The 22,342-nt window shown below is 42.3% G+C and overlaps 5 protein-coding genes across 16 annotated transcripts in view; 2 read left to right on the top strand and 3 right to left on the bottom strand.

The window, feature by feature from the left end:
* Positions 1-43: 43 nt before the first annotated feature.
* On the bottom strand, positions 44-840 carry LOC116846281 (mitochondrial pyruvate carrier 2-like). The gene is made up of 3 exons (XM_032819923.1): positions 741-840; positions 240-381; positions 44-164 (listed from the first exon to the last, which is right to left on the bottom strand). Exons 1-3 carry the CDS (start codon positions 838-840, stop codon positions 44-46), a joined length of 363 nt encoding a protein of 120 aa, XP_032675814.1.
* A 338-nt stretch (positions 841-1,178) lies between these two features.
* On the top strand, positions 1,179-2,125 carry LOC116846343 (small proline-rich protein 2B-like). Its single transcript, XM_032820051.1, has 3 exons — positions 1,179-1,402; positions 1,567-1,887; positions 1,978-2,125. The coding sequence occupies exons 1-2, from the start codon at positions 1,320-1,322 to the stop codon at positions 1,832-1,834; spliced, it is 351 nt and encodes a 116-aa protein (XP_032675942.1). The 5' UTR covers positions 1,179-1,319; the 3' UTR covers positions 1,835-1,887; positions 1,978-2,125.
* Positions 1,693-6,597, bottom strand: LOC116846344 (pickpocket protein 28-like). The gene is given in 12 exon segments (XM_032820052.1): positions 1,693-1,830; positions 1,969-2,297; positions 2,389-2,495; positions 2,593-2,725; positions 3,054-3,110; positions 3,616-4,084; positions 4,422-4,515; positions 4,593-4,729; positions 4,837-4,987; positions 5,618-5,805; positions 5,921-6,063; positions 6,386-6,597. Coding segments are annotated over 11 exon segments (1,986 nt in total). The 5' UTR covers positions 6,591-6,597; the 3' UTR covers positions 1,693-1,830; positions 1,969-1,995.
* Positions 6,598-7,143: 546 nt separating this feature from the next.
* Positions 7,144-22,342, bottom strand: part of LOC116846335 (heterogeneous nuclear ribonucleoprotein K) — a 137,744-nt gene continuing 122,545 nt past the window's right edge. For all 11 annotated transcript variants that reach the window (XM_032820033.1, XM_032820040.1, XM_032820029.1 and 8 more), the window contains 5 exons: positions 15,900-16,028; positions 14,655-15,189; positions 13,841-14,028; positions 12,958-13,127; positions 7,144-11,071 (listed from right to left, as the gene is read on the bottom strand). In XM_032820033.1, coding sequence (XP_032675924.1) covers positions 11,044-11,071; positions 12,958-13,127; positions 13,841-14,028; positions 14,655-15,189; positions 15,900-16,028 — 1,050 coding nt within the window. In that variant the 3' untranslated portion in view covers positions 7,144-11,043. The remainder of the gene's footprint in view (positions 11,072-12,957; positions 13,128-13,840; positions 14,029-14,654; positions 15,190-15,899; positions 16,029-22,342) is intronic.
* The window catches only part of LOC116846340 (cytochrome b5-like), a 5,018-nt gene continuing 4,045 nt past the window's right edge, over positions 21,370-22,342 (top strand). The window contains exon 1 of one of the 2 annotated variants that reach the window (XM_032820046.1): positions 21,370-21,536. The gene's annotated coding sequence lies outside the window, so the exon portion shown is untranslated. The remainder of the gene's footprint in view (positions 21,537-22,342) is intronic. The other variant, XM_032820048.1, reaches the window with a different exon arrangement.

Below are 22,342 nucleotides of genomic sequence, written 5' to 3' on the forward strand. Positions count from 1 at the left end.
ATTATCGCGAGAGTCTCTACCCGACGTTGTCCACGACAATGTTTCATTTGCTCTCCTGCACGTGATACAACGCTCCCCGAATGAAGTTGTACGTCGCTGTACCACAGGTGAACAAGTTCACGCTGAACAGATTGTAGTTCTTAGGCGTGATCACCAATGAGTACCTAATATCGTGTGAATTCGATCATGTCGTAAAAGTAACTGAGACGTGCGATTCGTTCAGAGCAAGAATAACGTACCTAGACCATATAGCGCCTGTGAGCATCAAACTCGCGGTTTGGCTGAGAGAAATCGTGTCCGGGGGTCGTTTGAGATCTCCTATGCCCGCAAGTACTAAGCCCCACTTGAACGTCGGCGCCCAAAAAAATACAGTAGTCGGGCCTGTATGGATAGTATCGAACAAATATTCAACCGCTCACCATTGACTAAATAAATCTTTATTTATAATTTTCTTTTCGTGTTATTTGACTCCTCAGTTGTCAGTTTGTCGAGGTAAATATGCAGTATAACGTTCTCATCTTGGATTTTTTTTAACTTTGTAAATTTGTATATTTTTATGCGTAAAATTGATTTCTGAAAAATTGTTGAAAGTTTGGAAAAATCCAAGGTGGGGGCGTTATACTGCATATTTACCGTTTATATCTCCTTTTTTTACGAGACATACGCAGATACCTTGATGAGTTCAAGACTCTTATGGCTTTTCTCAAAGAATTCATGGCACGAAAATTATGATATCTTACCCACAGGATGCAGAAACGCAGGGCGAAATCGCTCCGGTAGAAACATGGCGATCCGCAACATTAATCGACGATAGGCGTTATTATTTCCGGGTAACGTCATCGTTTTGATGACTTTGTTGGATCAACGGAAGATAATACACGTTATAAACATCTAAATACGACATAAAAAATTAATTGTTATAATTGTTCTGTGCAAAGTCTATAAAAAATGTGTTCGAGCGACAGCTAAGATAAGCTAAAATGAATGTCGCGTTGCAATCGACTTTTTCCTTTTTGCTTTAACTGTAACTTCATTGCGTGACAGTTTTTTATTCGGCAGAATTATCTGTCACAGGACACATGGTAAGTTCGATATAATGTAACGTGTAAAATGTGTTCGAGCGATAGCTAAGATAAGTTAAAATGAATGTCGCGTTGCAATCGACTTTTTCCTTTTTGCTTTAACTGTAACTTCATTGCGTGACAGTTTTTTATTCGGCAAAATTATCTGTCACAGGACACATGGCAATATAATTTCGATATAATGTAAATTAACAATAAAATAACAATTAAAGTATAAAATATTGACAGACAAGCGATATGCTTTGCAACAAAAGTAAGAGACCGCCCGGCTGGAACGATATGGAGGAGTTGAAGTATTTGATATGCTGTATCGACAAGTAGTACGTTTTAGTATTTATTTTCGCTGCACTTCAACGAACTATTACGGCTAATAGAGTATCTTTTTGTACGCTAAAGCGCGAGAACTTCTCCTCTCCTCCTGATTGCAGTTTATCATCTCTTGGCATAGTGTTGTCGTAATTTTTAAGTAGCGCACTGTTTGCAGCAAATGTCCAAAAGCACAGACACCACAATCATGTAGCATAATGCTGCCTCCAAGGATTGAAGAATTCCCTTGCAAACCTCCACCTCGAAGGCCACCGTGTATCCCTCCGCCTCGGTGTTGTCCAATAACACCTGGACCATGCTGTCCTGATCCTTTACCACCTCCAAACCAACTGGCAACACCACTGGCAAAGTTTTCACGACTTCCTGAACAGTATCCGAAGCCGTGTTGCTATCGCAGCCCGCTGCCTTATAATCCGTACAACTGAGGAGTCAAATAACACGAAAAGAAAATTATAAATGAAGATTTATTTAGTCAATGGTGAGCGGTCGAATATTTGTTCGGGCTTCACAGACCCAATATTGTACGCGGAGAGTTAATTCTAAAAGTTTAATTTCTTACTTTTGAAAGAGATGAACTGAGGTGAATTTAGAACCTGACGCGCTTGTGCACATCGTCAAAGTTCATCACCTTACGTCGCTGAAAGTTCGATTGATACCACGTGACGTAAACGCGCTTGTCGTCGAATTCCCGATGGTTTCGCGGCTTCTGCAGCTGGGTTTTCTCAGCGGGGATTGAAAGAAACACTTCCGCGGCTGGGGGCAAATCTTTACGCGACGATCCTTGCGTCTTGCGGAGCCTGAAAAGTTCCTCCACCAACAGGTAAATCAGCTCTATCACACTCATCACGGAACCGCCGAGACAAAGGCCGAAGATACCGCCAAAGGATGCTGATGCATACATGCAATTTTAATAGAAAAGGAAATTAAAAATTTGAAGATACTTCTCATTCTTTTGACGTGCTGCTAATATTCGACTCACCGAGCAATCCATCCCAACCAAGGATACTTTCCTTCTGATACTCAACGTACGAGATGTCGCCGAAGAATACGTATACCATGGATACGTTGTCCAGATCCAAATCATGTCTGTAAAAAAGAGGAGTGAACTTGCACATGTCTCTAAAAATCCAAATAATCTGATCGATGGAAGAAAAATCCTCCTGAAAAAGATGAATAGACTCACGTTAATTCCGACTCGTACTCCACAACGTCCATTTTAATATTTTCCACATTGATACCGTACATGATATCAGTACATTGAGGAAGACATTCCTTGCAAGGTCCTTTAGTCGCTATATTATCTCCCGATAGCGACGCTAAATTTCGAGATGTCATAATACACAATTTTATACAACAAGATATATACTACGTGTACCTAATTATGTAAGTAATGACTCATATTCTGAACTCTTTTTTTTTATCGATAAAAACGTTTGTAAAAGTGGTCAAAAGGCTTATAAGTCACTTTTGGTGACTAAAACAGTTTAGAACAGTTTAGCATATAAGCCAGTGTAAGTAAGATAAAGATACTGATTGTGCCCGGTTTGAATCGATTGTGAATTAACTAAAAAATCATAAAAAGGAGAGAATTATATCATTAAATTGGGACGTTTACCTTACGACACAATATAATTAATATCCTACCTCGGTGGGCCACGATGCAAGCTACGTCGGTCAAGTAACACGTTCTTATTCCGATATCTGTCAATATATGGAAGATTTTAAGGGGGTAAATTACTTTTTCAGGCCAAAATTAAACAATATTCAAGAATTTATTTGAAGAAAACTCCAAATAATTGAAAATTACTAGAGTCAATTGAATTTTTTGTTCATTTCTTCTTCAAGAGATTAAATTCTTTTATTAAAATTCGCTTCTATTTTATTTTATAAAAAGAAAAATTAGAACGGAAATAAAAATTCTGGCCTAAGGGACTATAACTATGATACTATTTTATAAGAAATTTTTTGCATTTTTTGGATTACTGTACAAACGTAAATCATGCAAATCAAAGAAGCGTATAAGAACTGCAGATTCAGAACGACAATAGGTACTGTGACGTTATTTCCAAAAATAATTAAAAATTTTTTTTAGTGCAAATTTTACTTAAATTACATATTCAAATATGCTTATTTAGTAGTTTTTTTTTTAATAAAAAAAAATTCGCGAATATATATATATATATTATGCAATGCTCCGGAGACTTACGTCTTTCCGGATAGTAAAATGGCAAGCAACCACATACGCTCTGCAGAAGCTCGGCTATACATTCAGATACACACGACTGGAAGCTGTAATGCCTCTCTCCAGGTACCTGTTGGTAGTTTCATCGATCATAAATATACAGAATTTTGAGTGTGCCTTGCAAAACGTGCGTCACGAATGGAAAGAGATTGGCGAGCTGTGCGCCTACCTCGTCATCGAAGTAGCAAGAACGCTTCTCCACAGGAAGGTTGCGCAAGCTGTCCATGCTCTTGATGGAGGTGCCGGAAACGGATATCGTCAGGACGTGACCAGGCGATACGGACGCGATGTGCGCACCGATGTCGGGAAAATCGACCGGGTCGTGTATGACAATTGAGGCGCCCACGGAGGGCCGCACGGAGCCTTTGTAATTGTAACGGTCAATATTTAAGGCGAGCGCGAGTCCTACGTCGCGACCGCTTCCTGGAGCTTTCTGCAAAGGAAGCTTCGACATTATTGAACTTGCTGATTGTGTCGGAAAATGTTCAATGTTCGAATTATCGCGAGAAGACACCCTTCGATTCTCGTGAAACTTTGTGAGATCGAGAAATTGGTAGAAAATGTATGCTTCGAAGATGTCCGGCAATAATTGACAACGGCAGTAATTGGATGACTATTAATATAAAAACTATTATATGCTGATTGAGTAGTACATATGTAATTTTTTGATATTTCTTTTATATTAAGTAGCTTAAAAGTTATGTCGATCGCGCTCTTATTAGATACTCAGAGCGGGTCTTTCAGACTAGCAGCCGAAGGTCGGGTCTTACCAGAATTCTGTGCATGCCCGGCTGGTACTCGAAAGTAACATTGAAGCCGGTGGAATTGTCGTGCACCTCCTGCTGATCGCTCTCATCGTTGTATCTGTCGAGAATTACGATGTGCTTTGAACACGAGACGATCTCTGCAAGGCGAACGACATGTTTTCGCGGACATATTACCCTATCTTTCCGTAATGAAAGTTAAAAGCGCAACAGAAGCCTTCCCTCGACTTCACCGTCCTGAAGATCTTGTCGCAGTCGTAAAGTTGCCCGAGCCAAGCGCATCTCACCAACAACGCGCTGCAGGGCTGCATTAACTGCCAGTAATATTGTCGCAGTTAATTGCTTCGTATTGTTGCGTTATCAAAGCGAAAGAACGATCTCTGTCAGATCGATCAGAATGAATCGTGCGAGGGAAAATCACCTTGCTCATCAATGTCTCGACTGTCATGCCGAGTATGTCCAGTATGTGTTTCGCGGTTGTGTCGTCGATCAAAACTTTGTCGGGCCGCACCAGCTTTAGGAGAGAAGTGAAAAATCTCTCGGTCTCGTTCTTAGCGATTCCGTTTATTTGTCTGTCGAATCAAACGGAATCGTGCAGTACATGGTGAATTATACGCGAGCAAATAAAACGTAAATGTATTGTGCAAATAAAACGTAAATATATTGTGCAAATGTAAGTTTCGCTACTTGAAGTTAATGAAACAAAAAAGAAGAAATTCAGAGGATTTCTTAATTTCCTTAATTTCTCATTCAAAATAATCTCATCCTTAGCAAAATTCTCTTATAATGGCTTCAAAAGGATTCTTGTAAAACCAAAAGGGAAATATTCGAAGCACAATATTATTCCTCTTCATTAGATCTTCAGCTTTCGGTAAAAGTTTTCGCTTAGAATATGAAATTGCAGGAAATGGTACCTTGCAACTAGAGTTCTTCTGGATGTTAAAATATGTTCCTTTAAGTCTCAAAAAAATCATCTTGAGGCCAAAACATAGAAGGATTCCGCCAAGGGTGAGATTATATATTTTGAAGCAAAAGAGATTAAGAACATTAGCAAGTTCTCTTCATTTCTTCCTTTCGTTTCATTAATTTCAAGTTAGCGAAGTTTACATTACATTTTATTTTTTTGAACGATTATCTCTCGACAGGTATACTACAAGTTGCAAATGTCCTTGCACAGAGGAGATAAAGTTAGCGAATCTTACAGCTGCTTGGCAATAATATCGGCGTGTGGACGATAAATTTTATTGTTGTTGCACACGGTAACGGCCGGAAAAGGCAGGTCCCATATCAGATTCGACGTGTCGATGGTGGTCGCTATCGGGTTTCTCGAATAATTCGCCCACAAGCGAAGCATGAGCACCACGCAGAACGCGATGGCAAATATGCAAACCTATTGGCAAACGAACGCGTGTAAATCGTGTTCTCGATATCAAAGTAATATTTTGTAAAATACGATTAAATTACGTTCATCGAGATCACACACAGACACATCGTGACATTCTCACCATAGACCAAAGAGAACTCTTGAATATCGTCGACCCATCCGCGGATATATAACGAAAGCCGTGCAAACTCGTATTCTTGCAATAGACATGAAACCATCCGCTTATGTATTTTTTTATATTAAGCATCCACCATTTGTGATATCCTGTAACATCGCGCGAGAAATTAATCCACTTTACGATGGGAAATACAAGAGCTGCTATTATGTCTTCTAAATTCTGCCATGTTAAATGCCAGTCAAAATGAGTGAAAATTTACTTGAAGTTCAGTGTAAAAATACAATAAACGTTCCACTCAAGTTTAAAATGGATCCTTCATCCATACACGAGTGAAAAAAGTTTGAAATTTGCTTGTAATGTAATTATATAAGTGAACAATCACTGGAATTCGAGTGGCTCGGTAATTGCTCTGCTTTTCAAGTAGAATCCTGCCTGAAAGGATTCAGAGAATATTAATACATCCCTCACCGCGTTTCAGATTTTCCAGTCCACCTTCCTTGCCGCTGTGGATCTTCATGTTTGCGAATTGCCGAAAGCGCCATGTAACGCTCGCGAGTGAAACGCACGTATGTGCTAAGAGAATCGCCGAATGACTGAACGTATCGCAACACGAGAGGCCTGTAATTTCTCTGACCGACGAGTATATTTTATTTTCTGTTCGGTCATTACCCATCGCTCAATTTTCTACCAATATCCCTAAGTAAGCTCTCGGGTGAGTGGTTCTAGCGATTATTAAGCCCTTCGAGCCCTTCACTCGAGTAAATTTCGATTACTCACTCGCGAAAAATGACGTATTTATCCTGATAGCGTCAAGCTCTATAATTTAAGATTGTTTATCGAGCTACTTTCCCGCACACAGAGAAAAATATTATTTTACTGCTAAAAAAAAGTGATTTTTCTTCATTTAAAAATGGTTATCTTTAACAAAAAAAAATATACCTATCATAAATTCGAGAAAAGAAGAACTTATTCTCTAGTAAGTAAACCAAATTTTTGTTTTAATGTTCTTGATTGGAATGTTAAACTTACCAGGATTCAAAATACATTTTGAGTAAATTTCATGCTTATGATGAATTTATAACAGATCTGTGGACACATAAGGTTGTAAAATATTTGAAACAAATAACATTTACTTGAATGCAGAATTTTTCTGTACGCAAATAATGAATGACTATATATCTAGCCTTATTTAAGCAGACTTAAGTAAGGATCACATCTCTCTCATGTTGCTTTGTACTAACTTTTATTTGACAAATAAAAAGTATCCATTACAAATAATTGTAAACTGTATATCTTATACAGTACACGCACATCGTGATACGAATGAGTGTGTAGCGTTCTCTCTCTCTTTCTCTCTCTCCCATTTATGATCATGTTATCTCGCACGCTATTCCTCTTTCAATCCTGCCGCGATTCCGAAAGACCAGTTGTGGCTTAATGGCTAATAACTGGCTTAATGCATATCTGGCTACAATATTTTTTCCACGCACACGTTACTCGCACACGCATCTACACACAAACACACACACATACACACACATTCTTTCTCTCTTTCTTTCTCTCTGTCGTTCGCTAACATTCACACGCGTGCTTGTGTGCCTCGTCGTAGTGAAACGGGTTACAGTTAACAAGTGTGTGTTGTTAGACGAAAAATGCATACACGCGGACGAAGCTTCGCGCGGAACAGTTTTGATTCGATTTACTTCATTTCAGGGCATCACAGGCCTGTCTCTTAGTAAAGGGGAAACCGCGACTCCCACGTGGACTTCCGCCGGGTCAAGCTGACTTCGCAAGACTGTTCACAGATCAGCAATCTCAACATTTCTTCTTGCCGTTCGCGTCGAAACAATTACATTGACCGATCCAGAACAAAACAATCGATATAAAAATACTAAAAAAAAAAAAGAAAAAATATGTACAATGCGACGTGACACGCGTGCTGTGTCGAAAAGACACTCGCACACATTCGATACACATCATACTCCAATCTGAACAATGATAGAAGAATACGCGAAGAACTAAAACAAAAGGAAAAGAACGAAGCTCAATGATTATTCGAACAAAAATAAGGAAATCTCGTCACAGACGACTTTTCTTCCGTGAACAGTCGATCGAAGTCTTGCCCCATGAGAATGTGGGAGATATCTAAGATCTACAAAGCCCGCCGTCGCGTCGCGTGAATTCACGCAGGAGCGTAAGAGCGTAGGCGAACGAGGGATCGTTACGAGCAGCGCGTTGCTCAACAAATTGTGCGACAATTCTCGCCGAGTTAGTGTCCCGCACAGTCGTGCTTATAAAGCTCCGCGTAAACCCGCGGCGCGACGACGATCCTAAGTGCGACAAACACTGTCGAGTGTCATATCTACTACTGGTCGGTACGCGTCTGTTAATGGACACCCTGCCGCGATCAAGATGCTTTACAAATGCCCTTTGTGGGTACCCCGGTAAGGGGAGGTGACGGTTACTGACCAGACTATATATATATATATATATATATATATATATATATATATATATATATATATATGTGTGTGTATATATATATATTAGGTGTGTATTTAGGGATCGGGGAGAGAGAGGAAAGGGTAATTTACGAATTAGCTTCGGGGCCGACCATCGGTGGTAGGAAAAAGGATTGGAAAAACGGCGATCGAGGTGTACAGGCGGTCGTTTCGTTCGTTCGTCACATTACATCGACCACGCTCTCTCATCCACCGCGAGTTTGTACTCGCTTTCAATACAGCTTGGCGTGTGTATGTGTCATTGACGACTTAATCCTCGGACAAGTGTATGCAAGTACGCTCGTCCGGGAATTGAATTCGCCTCTTTCTCTCTCTCTCTCTCTCTCTACTTTCCTTCCTTCCTTTCTTCTCTTTTCATGGGCGGTTCTTCGATCACGATCGCTCGGTCGGCCGTGCCGAAGAATGTTTCTTTTTCAGTACAATCGTGTTAATTGCACTTGGAAAATTATCTAGTTTGGGCGCTACTCGTTGAGAGAAGAGCACGATCGACCGAGCAACTCAGTTGTGTGTGTGGGTGTGTGTGTGTGTGTGTCTCAGGGTGGTTACACGGTAGAAATATATGTATATTTACAGATCACGCGTTTGTATGCTGAATCCGGCTGTCTCGAGACCTTCGGTCGTTTTTCGCACCTCTTTTGCGTACTCGGAGATTTCGGAATGAGGATTTTACATATCGACGAAGACGATATCACGATGAGATCTGTTTTTCCTCTTTTCTTTTGTTATGACGCGATACGGCGCAGCGCACACAACGACACAAGCGCAGTGTGTGGTCTGAGAATAAATTTACATCGATTTTTACCAGGACTCGCGCGTTTCTCGTTAGTAAGGCTGTACAATATAATACAGAAAGTAATTTTATAGAGCGAGAGATAATCGGAAAAAACGAGCCGAAGATATTTTCATTCGTGTTTTCATTCGCACTTGTATCAGAGAAAACAGATCGCTCTCACGCGACAAACGCCGATTTTTACTGAGATAGTTTTACGTTGCTAATGCGACGGAATTCGTTGCGGATTCAGTTGCGATTTCTTTCCTTTTGTTTCTCTCTCTCTCTCTCTTTCTCTCTCTTTCTCTCTCCTTTTCTTTTTTTTCGTCATCACCTGGACTGACGATCGTTCAGTAACAGTTCCCTCTTCGCCGATGGTGCCCCCTTAACTTACGTTTCTTCGTTAATCCTAAGTATTTTTTTTCTTTTATCTCGTTATCGCGTGTAACACTAAGAACACCGCTTATGCGTCCGCTTATGGGGTGAAGGTATCATTAGTACAGGTTTCGGGTGGGATACAATAACGCAGAAAATATATTCTTATCAATAATCGTATGGTAATAATAATAACTAAGAATAATAATCACTATAAAATATAATAATGCAACAGCAGAAACGTTGTACGTGGCAATTGTGGAAGGAAGAAAGGGCGTTAATGGTCTTATGTACAAAACTCTGGCTTTCTCGCTCGTACCACATATCCGTCTAGTAAAATCTTCTTCCCTCCCTCTTTCCCTCACATTCCTCCTCCTTCTCGCGGTGATCTCATCCTTCATTCGACACACCGTCGCCCCTGCACTCATTGTACATGCGTGTTTACCCTTACTTAAAAAAAAAAAAAAAAAGAAAAACAAGGGACTGACGAAATGTAAAGTAGAATGTCTGTAAAGAATTTATCAAAAGAAAACGCAAACGGGAAGAAGTGTGCGTTATCAGGTCTCTCGATGTTCAGAAGAGTGCTTTGCGTATTACGGCTTCAAATTGTCTTTCGCACGCGCGCGTCTCCATCGTTCCATTGGCACACTATATAGTTATAGTATAGTTCCGAAATTGATCCCCCTCCTCCCCCATTCGGGTCCTCCGCGAAAGAGACAACAGATCGTGTCGATAAGTAAAAAAAAGATGAAATAAAAAACGGGGGAAAAAGAAGGAAACGTACGAGGCTAGCTGTAAAATAGCTCCAGCAGTAAAAAAAAAGGATTACTCTTTAGACTTCGACGAAATACGTTTGCTCGGGAATGCTAAACGTCGGGGAACACGGCACGGTTGCCTGTCAGTTTGAAACTCCCTGGATAACCCCTCTGCTGTTACATCGACAGTGTTGCGTGATTCGGACACGATGCACAAGAGAGAGTTCTATTGCTAATGAAGAAAGGCCGAAAACGTCAGCGGTTTGCAGTCGATGCGCGTCGAGTCGAGTTCAGTTAGCTCCACGATCGCGAACGACCGCGTCCCTTAAGAAGATGACGATGATGGTGATGATGATGACGACAGTTGGCTTGTCACGTTAAGACTACTCTCACGCTTAGCATCGACCACGTAAAAGCGTTTTATTCTTCTCGGGAGAGGGTGATTCACGTGTGTGATGTGTGCGTATACAGATCGTCGTCCTCCTCCTCCTCCTTCTCGTGCGCACGCAGACACACGCGCGCTCGTTTCTGCGGGTGCATACATCATGTACCATCGTGGTGCTTCAGTTTCAGTTCCGCTTTTAGCGCTTTTACATATGTTTGCCCACAAAATATTCCTTATTTATCTGCCTAGAGAAAAAAAAAGACGTTACGAAAACGCATCTTTGGCTCCCCCCTCCCCCCGAATGCATCCTTCACCACGTCTTAGTAATGATCTGCATTCTCGTGAACGCTGGAACAGAAAGAACGAACGTGTCTTGATTAGTCCGCGCATAGACAACTGTCAGGAGCGGAGAATGAGCGAGGAATAGCGCGCAAGAGATAAGTGATTTAAAATATAACATATGTATATAAATATACACTATGTCTTCTTTGCGTTCCTACTAACTTCTAAAACTTTATCGCTGCGGGTTATGTTAACGGTTATATTCTTTTAATAATATACTAATTACTACGTATTTCGATGTTTATGCAAGAACTTAGCTGATGACTGAATCATCGAAAATACGATATTCAACTCAAGATACATGCATTTTTTGTCCAATTTCATTAGTCGTAAGATCGACTCTTCACAATGTTGTTAATTCTGTCTTAACACGCACAATTCGATAAGACGCATCGATGTCACAGTGCAACAGTTATCGGTGGACTATCGCACGGCATTCAACGTATTGAGCGCAGTCCCACAGAGAGTTAAGTAAAAGCGCAGAATGAATGAGATGCAAGCGTTACGCGTGAGCAACGGCTGACCGTATCATCTTAGTTGATACAAAAAGCCTTATTTGAATGATGACTGGGCGAATGCAACAAATACAGTCGGACAGTGATTAATAGCGTTTTCTCTCAGGCTTAATTATACACATATCAGAGCGTATAAGTAAATTGCACAATCGGGTTACGTAAGTTCTGTCGCAGCAATAGTCCCGGACAGTCAGTTAAACGCAATTCTACAATGCGTCTCTCCCGGCGGCTACGATTACGACTACACACAGTATAACGTATATTTGCCAAAGAAGAGACCCTAGTCGGGGGTGAAATTACGACGCGTCGACGACGTAGCGAACGGAGCGCAGCGGGATTGGTGTTAGTTCCAAAAGCCAAGTCTCGAGAAGCGACGTTCGTGAGTGCCTTTGTAGGATGATTAGTGATTCCTTGTTACATCGAAAGTAGAACAACAAAATCACTAGTCTTCCATACAACGGCGCTCGATTTCCCCTCACGCTGGGTTAGAGAGCTTTCCTCCCTCCCTCTCCACAGCGCGCATCCTCTTTCCGTCCGTCTCCCTCCCTCTCTCTCTCTCTCTCTCTCTCTCTCTTTCTTTCCCTCTCTCTCTCTCTCTCTCTCTCTCCACTTCGACACTCCTCCACCTTTGCGACTGTTATATGCCTCCTCTCATTCGTTTGGTTAGTCGGATTGCGTGTTAGTTCTTCGGAGGTGAGATGAGATGACCCGATGCGACGCGGCGGCGAGGCATGGAAGCGGAAGGTAATTAACTGCGGCCATACGGAGCACATAGGAATTGTTATCACGCACGAGAAGAATGGCAGAGAAGAGGCGGCGCTCCAGTCGATCAAACGGAAAACATAAAGTCGAAGGATCTGAATCGGCCATACATAAACGCGTATCGCATTACTGCAGGATAACAACGCGCTGCAAATTGATTCGATTTATATATATATATATATATATATATATATATATATATATATATATATATATATATATATATATATATGTGTGTGTGTGGCCTAGATGATTCTCCGCTTCGACTTTATTAACAATTGCTCTTCCCGTGTGTCGCAGATTTTTATGTCATAAGCATAAAGTCACGCCAAAGCAGCGACACGCGGTACACGACAACGACGCGAAGTACAATATCGTCGAATTTCCATCGCGCGATAAGAAACGACACGAGCTTAAGTGTATGCATTATGAATATTAACATCCGCAATATGCTTCTTTCTATTTTTGTAATAACGCATTTTGAACAATAAATGTGGTCAACTCCAAGTATTACCGGCGTAGTATGAGCATAAAGTTAACATGAGATGAGAAGCCAGATACCTAAGAATCGAGTTCATAGCATATATCTGTGATATCTTGTGCTGCGATAATTACCTCTGCTGCAGCAGGTACTGGGCCATTTGTATCTGACTGGGTATCCCGGTGATAGTAATGATACGATCATTACTGCCGGGCAGTGGCTCGTCGATAGTTATGCCAGCACCACTGTCGGACCTGATTTTTCTGATTCTCGCACCGCCTTTGCCGATTATAGCTCCGGCCAACTACAAACATAGATAAGAATTTCTTCACTGCCCGTGTCAGGAATATATCTTGTTTTTTACGTTGCTTAACAGAATTAAAAGCAAACAAATGGGCTACATTCGCTTTGGACACTTATGCGCTGTAAGCATCATTCTATCTTCTTCCCGCATATAATGAGCGATACAGATAAAATAACGCTTACAACGCGTACACGCAAAAAAATGACTTAGCAATATCAACTAAATCGCGATAGCTGATTCAAACTTAGTCAAAAGGTTAATCGTTTAGCTGTCACTGCTAAAAATTGACTATGCATTCGCTGTGAAATACATATTAAGTGATATTAAAAATAGCACATTTCAAATAGCTAAGAAAATGGCAATTGTTTCTAAATTTCTTATCGTATGCATATATTAAGGAAGTTTGCCGCACAGCTACAATCATTTGCTACAGTTATTTGTTTCTAGCAACTAATATTTCTCGCTGTAGCGCCTAAGTTTAAACAGCGAATAAATTTAGCTTCGGTAGTATCGACATTAGCTGTCCCTATTTCAGTGACACATCTTATCTACCACGGCTGTTTTTTAGCTCTGGAAGCTAGTTCTTTTTTTGCGTGTTAGCGCCCAAAGCGAACGCCATGAATTAACCAGTTATAACTAAATGTAACGAATACGCTCGTAACGAATGCTTTTATCAATAAAGGAAACAAGGATGTAAAGTGTAATCAACTCACGTCTTTCGGAATGGTGACTTGGGTACTAGTTTTGTTGCCACCCATGTTACCCTGGTTCCCTTGGTTGTTTCCACCCATCGGTGGGCCGCCCATCCCCGCGTTACCGCCGCCACCACCGCCGCTGCCGCCGCCGCCGCCACCGCCACCTAAGCCATTGGGCGCGCCTCCTTGCATCCCCCATCCATCACCTGCGACAAAAGGGACATTAATGGAGTCATATTTCACGCGTGCACGTATCACCGAATATTTCACGACAATTTCAAGCAGATTGTAAGTTTGCTGTCAGTATTTCAAGACCACAACGGTACTTTGACGCATCCGCTGCTGTGTCACGCCTGGACTACCGCCATAATATAAACTATCCCGAAGCAAAATACTTGCTGCACGATCGCTACGACTTTAATTTGCCTTTATCACCATCGAAGATTCCAAAAGCTTGCGATTGAAATGTTAATGGCGAATTTTATTAAATTTTGATTAAGCCGATCAACTCGGTAAATAAGGTCGTAGAAAACAAAGATTTGAAGAAAAGTTTGTTGTCAAAACGATGAAGAACATTCGGCGTTGTTTGCTCTTTACAACCCCTATTAAAAATTACTATATCGGTTAAGTGTTACCATTTCGCATACGCAGAATTGCTGAGCTTTTGATCATTCTTTCGAGCGGAATGTTACATAGCTAGAAACTGTTCCTACCGGGTGTTGTCTTAATTTAATCGGAATTTTAATGAGGGTCATCCTGGATTCAAGGCACTACACACGATGCTTCAGCGGATCATTATCTATCATCGAGAGAATCGGAAATATATCCATACCGTTATAATTTCCACTACCGTAGGGAGGCGGTCCGCCACGGTTTCCGCCGCCGTATCCACCGCCACCGCCGCCGCGGCCGCCGTCGTAGCCGCCGCCGCCGCCACCCCCGCCGCCGCCGCCGCCACTGCCGCCGCCGCCGACGCGGGAATTACCGCCGTATCCGCGATCCGGTGGGCCGCCGGACATTCCACCACCGCCTCCGCCGCCTCCACCACCGCCGCCGCCTCCACTACCACCGCCGCCGCTGCCGCGCGGGCCACCTCGGGGTGGTGGTGGGAAGCCGCGGTTCATGTCGCCAGGGCCACCGCCACCGCCGCCGCCACCGCCGCCGCGGTTGTCGCGACGCGGTGGCATCCCGCCACCGCCGCCACCACCTCCGCCGCCTCCGCCACCGCCGCCACCGCGGCCACCGGGCCCGCCGAATCCGCTGACCTTACTCTGGCCATCGGCATTACCGTAGCCGCCGTAATCGTCGGCGTAGAAGTCGTCGAAGTTGTGCGGGTCGTAAGGGTTGTTTACACCCTTGAGCGGCGACTGAAAAAGAAGGATGGAACGTTATTCTTCTCTCTTGGAGATCGAGCAATCCCGAAGAGAAAAATAAACCTGGATTATTCAGCTACTCTACTGTCCGAGTGTAATTGGGAAAAAAGTTTGGAGTAATTAGAATATTTAATCATAGAAAGTACTTCTGATTATATACGAAAAGAATATAGTTTTCTTTCTTTTTTTTTTTTCATATAAACTCTTTCCAATTTTATTGTGTTTTCAGCAGTCAGAAACAGACTGCCAGTAAGGTCTTTCATGCTAAGGAACACAGCAAATTTTCTAACAGCACAGTTCCTAAAGTAAATAGCATATGAAATGAAAAAATCATAAATTGCTGCGAAATGTCGACCTATTTCTCGGTAAGAAAATTCTATATGACTTTTACTATAAAATTTGCCCCGTGTAGAGAGAAGAATATTGAATTATAAGTGAAATTAAAATGAGTAGAGAGAGACATTTGGGGGAGGGTTTGCGACGAAGAATATCTTTAGTCTAATTGAAGGAACCTCATGAAGAAAAGTAAACGTTCTTTCTGTGTCATTACATATGCGGGAACGAAACTCAAACACTAGCAAAATACGAGACGAACAAATCCCAATGCCTGACAAAAAGGATCGCGTTCGCCGGGGACACGTGCTCGACGTAACGGCGCAACTACGAAGATTTATAGGAAAGCCATGATCTCATGGTACACTCACGGTCTTAATGGTGGCGATCAATTCGCGTATGCATTCGATGCACGTCGTTGGCTTCCCGCAGATGCTGATGAGGCGATCCGTGCTGCGCGGGCAGGTGTTCGAATAGATCTTGATCCTGGCTCCGGTTTTCTGGAACACAGAGAGAACATATTCGCGCGTTAGGAGGTCCTGTGATCGCCGAATCGGAAGAGAAGGATGAACTTCGCGCATGCCGATTTTGATGAACGATCTTGATGCACGAGAACACCGTGCTCAACTCAGCGCAAACTTTTTCGCTCGGATACTCTCGAGATCGCGCCTAATTCTACGTGTTTGCGCGCGCGGAAACAGCGGAAAGCACTGCCACTTGCGCGATCGCAAGGGTGCAGCTGCTTCCACCTCAACCTAGAAAGGGTGGTTCTCATTTCTCATGCTCGTCTATCCTTCCTCTCAGGATCTCTCACGACTAGCGCGCATCTGACTAACGACTCTTAACGATGCTCGAATGTTTTCGTACCTGCTACATTAATCTGCACCACGCTATACGTTCTTCGCTATACGGAGCTTCTGAGTAATACTTTGAGACGACAATGGTCAGATCGCGTGTTGATAGCCGCTTAACAATCTTCTCGTCTACTCTTCTCAAGATCGCGATCACGCTATATGGCCCCTGAGATGGGCAAGAGCAAAAAAAAAGGAAAAAATGCCGCAGTTTTGCAGCGGCTCTTACATTTTTCACCGGCTAGTTCGACTCGTCGTTCGCGTCGTAAAGTAATCAACAACGCGTATCAACTTCCGACCAAAGATGATGAATGAAGCGACGTGAAGCGGAAATATTTGTGACCTCGTGTATACGGAGAGAGTATTATAATTTTCTTTTTATGTGCGCAAAGCTCTTTTCGATTTTACTACACTGAGGAAAAAAAAATATGTAAAAGATGACAAATATTCACGACGCTACTAATAACATCATATATTAATATGTATGCTTTTACATTATAAAAAATATCTCTTTCAAATGAGAAAATATATATTTTGCTTTTCATGAAAGCAATCGCTTATTCTATTTAGACAAATGAGCTTAATTTGAAACATATGTTTTGTTGACACCCACCGAATAAATATTTGTTACTTTTAGATTTTTTTTCTGACAATGTGTGTTTCTAGTGGTGCAGGAATTGATTGTCAGTAAGGTCTATCCCGCTAAGAAATAAAATAAATTTCATTAGAAATGTAACGAGTTACTTTCCCGAAATGAACAGCGCGGTAACGTTGACGAGTTACTCTTTCTTTTTTCCGGTGGCTAACGAGTAACTGTAACGAGTCACTTTTGAAAAGCGACTTTCCCAATCCCGTCTGTTCGTACAGAACGACGAAAAGCGAAGTACTGAGCGACGGTGCGCGCACACACGCGTGCGCGCGGGACGTAGATTTGACGCGAATAACGCAACAACAAAAAATTGCCGATAACATCGACAGCTGTACTCAAACACGAAATATCCAAAACAGATAACGATCTAGGTCCGTTCGCCGTGTACACACAGTATCCGCCGAGCGTATCATTGTGTAGAGAAATCGCGCCGTTTAATTACGCAGATCAAAGCAACCCTCCTCTACTACCGAACCCTACCAATCCCCCGTACAGGTCCATTCAAACGCTTCCGCCCGCCAACATCGAGGCTCGCACGTCTATCTAGTCATGTTAATTCGAAAGCGATAGAATCGACAGAGAAAAATATAGTAGCGGTGCAAAAAAGCAAAAAAAAAAAAAGAGCAAAAAGCGAAAAACATCGCGCCGATTTTGTAATGCAAGCGATGCGAAGTCCTCCGAGAAGACTGCGATGAAATAACGTTCCGTTACGTTCCGATGAAAGTAAAACTCGACAATATCCGACGAGCAACAGCGACATCGCGCGCAGGTGTCAAAGGTCCCACAATAAAATTCATAAAAGACGGTCTCTGAAAAGAGACGAGTAAAAAATGAAGTTGCGACTTTGTCGCGTGTTTGCTTCCGACTCGAGTGTGCGATTTCAAAGAAGAATCGACGCGCTGGTAAAATCGGTGTTTGCGCGAGACACACAGCGCGTCGGGAAAAGTTAAATTTGATTTTAATCGAATTAATTAATTTCGATGGTACGAATCAGCCGGATTAATCTCGGCGCTAAATAGAAAGGAGAATAAACGAGCGAGCGTTTTCGACCGTCCGATAAATTAATGAATGAAGCTTGTTTTCGCAGTACCACACGCCCCGTCATTTTCACTGTAGCTTTCTCGACGCAACGCGCATCTCTCCTCTCTGCTCGCGTGCCATCGCGTTAGGTCTTGAATTTGCGTTTGCAGCGTTGACAGCGAGGACGATCTCGCCGGAGTTGGATGCCCTGCTTTATTTATACAATTCCGTAATGCCCAAGTGAGATTTATTAGAAAGCCAGCGGCGACTTTGATAATTAATCAACGAGGCGCGCGAGAAAAAGGGGGCGACAAGTGAATGAGAGGAGCGAAGGAGAGATGAAAGTATCTCGCGTTGTAGTGCTTCTTGACTCGCGTTTCTCGCGAACAAGACGCCTCGGGGAAGTCCCGGGGGAAAACTTCCGCTCGTCTCGCCCGGACTTTCAGACTCCGACATTCGATATTGGTGAACTCCAAGGGAACAACGCGATCGCTCTTTGAAGGAATCTGCGCCGCACATGCGGCAGAACGTGCAGTCATGATCGAGAGGAGTAGTGTATTCTGTAATTTTGCAACTGCTCTAGCGACACGTTAAACACTGATGACACACCGCACTACCTGCACGCACACCGAAGAAAAAGGTCGGACAAAAATAATCAGGTCTCTGGGTTATGCAAATTTTGTTATGCAAATTACAATCGAGTCAAACTGACAATCTAACATATAGGGATATGAATTGCAAAATTCAGTCATCGGAAAAAAAACAGACGAAGTGCTAAGTTGTACGTGTAATATAAATGTAACGGGTCAACTTTCGCGTCATCGACAACTAAATCTTTCAGGTGCATTATCTGATAAATAATGAAAAAATGTTGAAAAAATTGGAAATTGATTTATATTGCATCAAAAAGTGGTCATAAACAATGTAATATTGATTCAGTTTTAATAATACATTAGTGACGTTTCTAATAATTGATTAAATTCTTGAATTAATGAATGCCATCCTGTTGTCGGAGAATATTTTAAACCGTGCTGTTATGCAAATATATGACGTTGCTATTTTTAGTGAAGTAAATGTAATAATTAAAAAATAATTACGAAAATCTTAATTTTTTTTGTACGTGAACTTTAATAAGTATTCAAAATGATGTGCACAGAGTTCCGAGATAAAAGTTTAAGAGTCAGAAATAATATAAAATAATATAATAAAGAAATAATATAAAATAAATAAGCTATAAAAATGTAGTTTTTTTTTAGAAATTATTGACATTTATTAGAAATATTAGCGTATTTTTTATTTTCTCCCTTTTCGCACAGACTATATCGACAATACATCCTGTACATTCTGTAGAAATAAGGGATGAACATGAAAAATTTTCGGAAGGAGTTGGAGCAATTAGTTCGCCACACAGAACCCCAGGATTAAATTCGTTTGATTCAAGTCGTTTCGACTGATCTTCCTTTATAGAGTAGTTTCCGGCGTTTTTGATCGTTCGAGCGCGGCCCGAGTATAGATTTTCAATTTTCCGGTAGGTTTTCCGTCGAGGGTTAAGAAACTTCATGAGGCGTAAAGTTTCGCGAAAACCGATAAGTCAATATTTTCTTGAATATTCAATAAATCGAAGTGGAATAAACCAGCCTGCGAGATATCTCAAGGTGTCGTACGCTGAAGTTAATAGGTTTTTGTTTTTACATAAATCAGATGACGTTGCTCAACTTGTTATCTATGCATGTTTTTTCTTTCCCCCTTTTATGCAACCCACAATTATATTAGTTATATAACGCACGATTAAACGTAATAACATTCCGACGTTATTAGAATATCGAAGAGAACCGGGAGGATAGTCCTTATGCGCTTATGGTAATTCTGCGTGAACATCCGAGGGACTTCAAAGTCCGCGGACCCGGAGAGAGCAGGATAGCCGTGCGGGAGCGGCTTTGTGAGAATAAACTGCGTCGCGTCCAAATTCGCATTTGCTTAACAGTTCCCCTCGCTGCGGCGGCATCCGTGGCAGAAGTCTGGAGTTTACAAACTTCCACGGTATTACCAGCGGCGTGATGCACTAATCTAAACATGAATCGCTCTATTCAATTCAATGCGACAAAGTTCCATCCTGCGGTAAGTTCTGCGCTGCCAACTGCACTTACGTAAATGCTAAACGAGTTGAGAATACCGCGCCCGAGCGCAGTTCCGATGTTTGCCTATTAGAGCGTCGCGACGATAAAAAGAGATCGACGATTAATTGGAGCGATATATGGTTCAGATGTCCTGAGAATGTCGCGAAAGCCATACAGATTCCACGTAGAACCTGATTATATGCCAATTCGCGAAATTTTCGTGACAATTTTGGAAGCGCAAGTTTGGCTGTGTTTAGATTGAAGGAAACAGAATTTCTAGTTTTCAAATCAAATTTGGATCATAGAGACCACACGCGGAAATTTAATGCAGATAAAGTTATATTCTTCGTTCCAATCTGTGAAACAGTGATTTTCTCGTTGGAGAATACAATATAGCGATCGTGTGCAGAATAGAATGGTCGACGCTTAAAATTGCGTAAAGTTTCTCATGAAAAAAGTAAGCAATTTCTTTTCCAACTTTTCATTTTAGAATACAAGTTTGACAATTTTATGCTCATTACCATAATTATAAGATTTAATTAAATTCTGTAGCTAAAGCAGAAGCGCAAACATGAATGTATTGAGGAAAAAAAGTATACTTGAGAAAAAATATATTTAGAAATTTATTTGTGGGATATGATGTTTATTCACAGAAATAAACATTCTGCAAATAAATTTTCAAATATTTTTTCTCAATACTGTCAGGTTTTAGTTGAAGGACTTTCTGATTCTCAGACCCAAATTGGGAGCAAATTTGATCCTAGGAATCCGAAATTTCATTTCCTTCAGCCAAAAAGCATGATTCGTTCATATTACAATTAAAAACTTCACGTTAACCAACTTTCTTCTCCATGTAGAACAAATTTCCAGTCGGGAAGATGCTGAACGTCGACGATTCGTTTCGCAGAGAAATCCCTGCGAGACGATAACGAGAGCAAACGAATCGGTGTCTGGAGAAATGATTAAGTTACCTTCTGCCAGATGCCACGGCAGAAAGCGAAAATACGATCCGCATCGGGGTGGTTAACAGCGCATTTAGATTCCCGTAATATTTTCGCCCGCATAGAACATGACTGCACTCTATGCGAATCAGGCCCGGCAGGTTGGCTAGCTTGATGGCGAAGGTGATGAAACACCTGATGCATTTTCATGAAATTGAAGGTTCACAGAGGTGACTCCGCTCGGTTTCATATGCGATACACCGTCCGCTCGGGAAAGAAATTATTCCATTTGACGCGCTGCCACGACATCGTCGTGATCTCCGCGTGATACGCGCTTGATTTTCTAAAAAACGAACGCGCCGATTGACAAGAAGCCAGCTGCTAACGGCCGAGCTATACGTGTCATTGCAGTGGCAGTTTGATCCTCAAGGTACGTACGCTTCTTTCACAGCGAAGTGAGCGCCTATACAAATCTCGAGCGCGACCTATGTAAATATGAAAAACTCGATGAACTGTCGGATAAGCGAAACAGGATTCCCGTTTTGCACAATCGACGCCGGCAGCCATTGCCACGGTAGATTTCGGAGCTCGATCGTTTCGGCAAATATTCATTCGCGCGCCCGACATTTAGATTAGCAGATTAAAATTTACTCTCCGCGCCGGCCGATCTCTCAACGGTGCCTGTGTGATCGCGCGTTGCATGACGCCAGACTGAGGGCCTCAATGAGTTACGGCTACAAATGAAATATTACGATGAGGCGAAGGGAACGCACGGCCGTCTGCTGAAGCCGCGCGAGGAGATGGGGAGAGAGGCCGTAAAACAAACAAAATGCAACCCGCTCGATATCGCGTGCATTCTCGTCGGGAATGCCGGAAGGGAAATTCGCGAGAGAATTCACCGTGCAGGAAGCCGTTCCGCCGACGTGAGACGACAACTCGGGGAGACCTGCTTTCGCCGTCGACATTCGCGTGTGAAAACGGGGCGGCCACAAGGAGCAGTGACTCCGAATACGCGAGACACCGAAGACGCGACGAGGCGCGACTCCGTCATCGTCATTGTGACCGTCGGGCGGAACTCTTTCGCGTCGTTCTTATGAATACAGCCTATTCTCCCTTTCAAAGTTATTCGATCTGATCGGGTCGGCATAGTCGCGCATGTGCGCCGCACGAAGGTGACACAAGAGAGAGAGAGAGAGAGAGAGAGAGAGAGAGAGAGAGAGAGAGAGAGAGAGAGAG

Source organism: Odontomachus brunneus, unplaced genomic scaffold, assembly GCF_010583005.1.
Source record: "Odontomachus brunneus isolate Ranch 3 - 2012 unplaced genomic scaffold, Obru_v1 Obru_scaffold_063, whole genome shotgun sequence".
Taxonomy (NCBI): Eukaryota; Metazoa; Arthropoda; class Insecta; order Hymenoptera; family Formicidae; genus Odontomachus; species Odontomachus brunneus.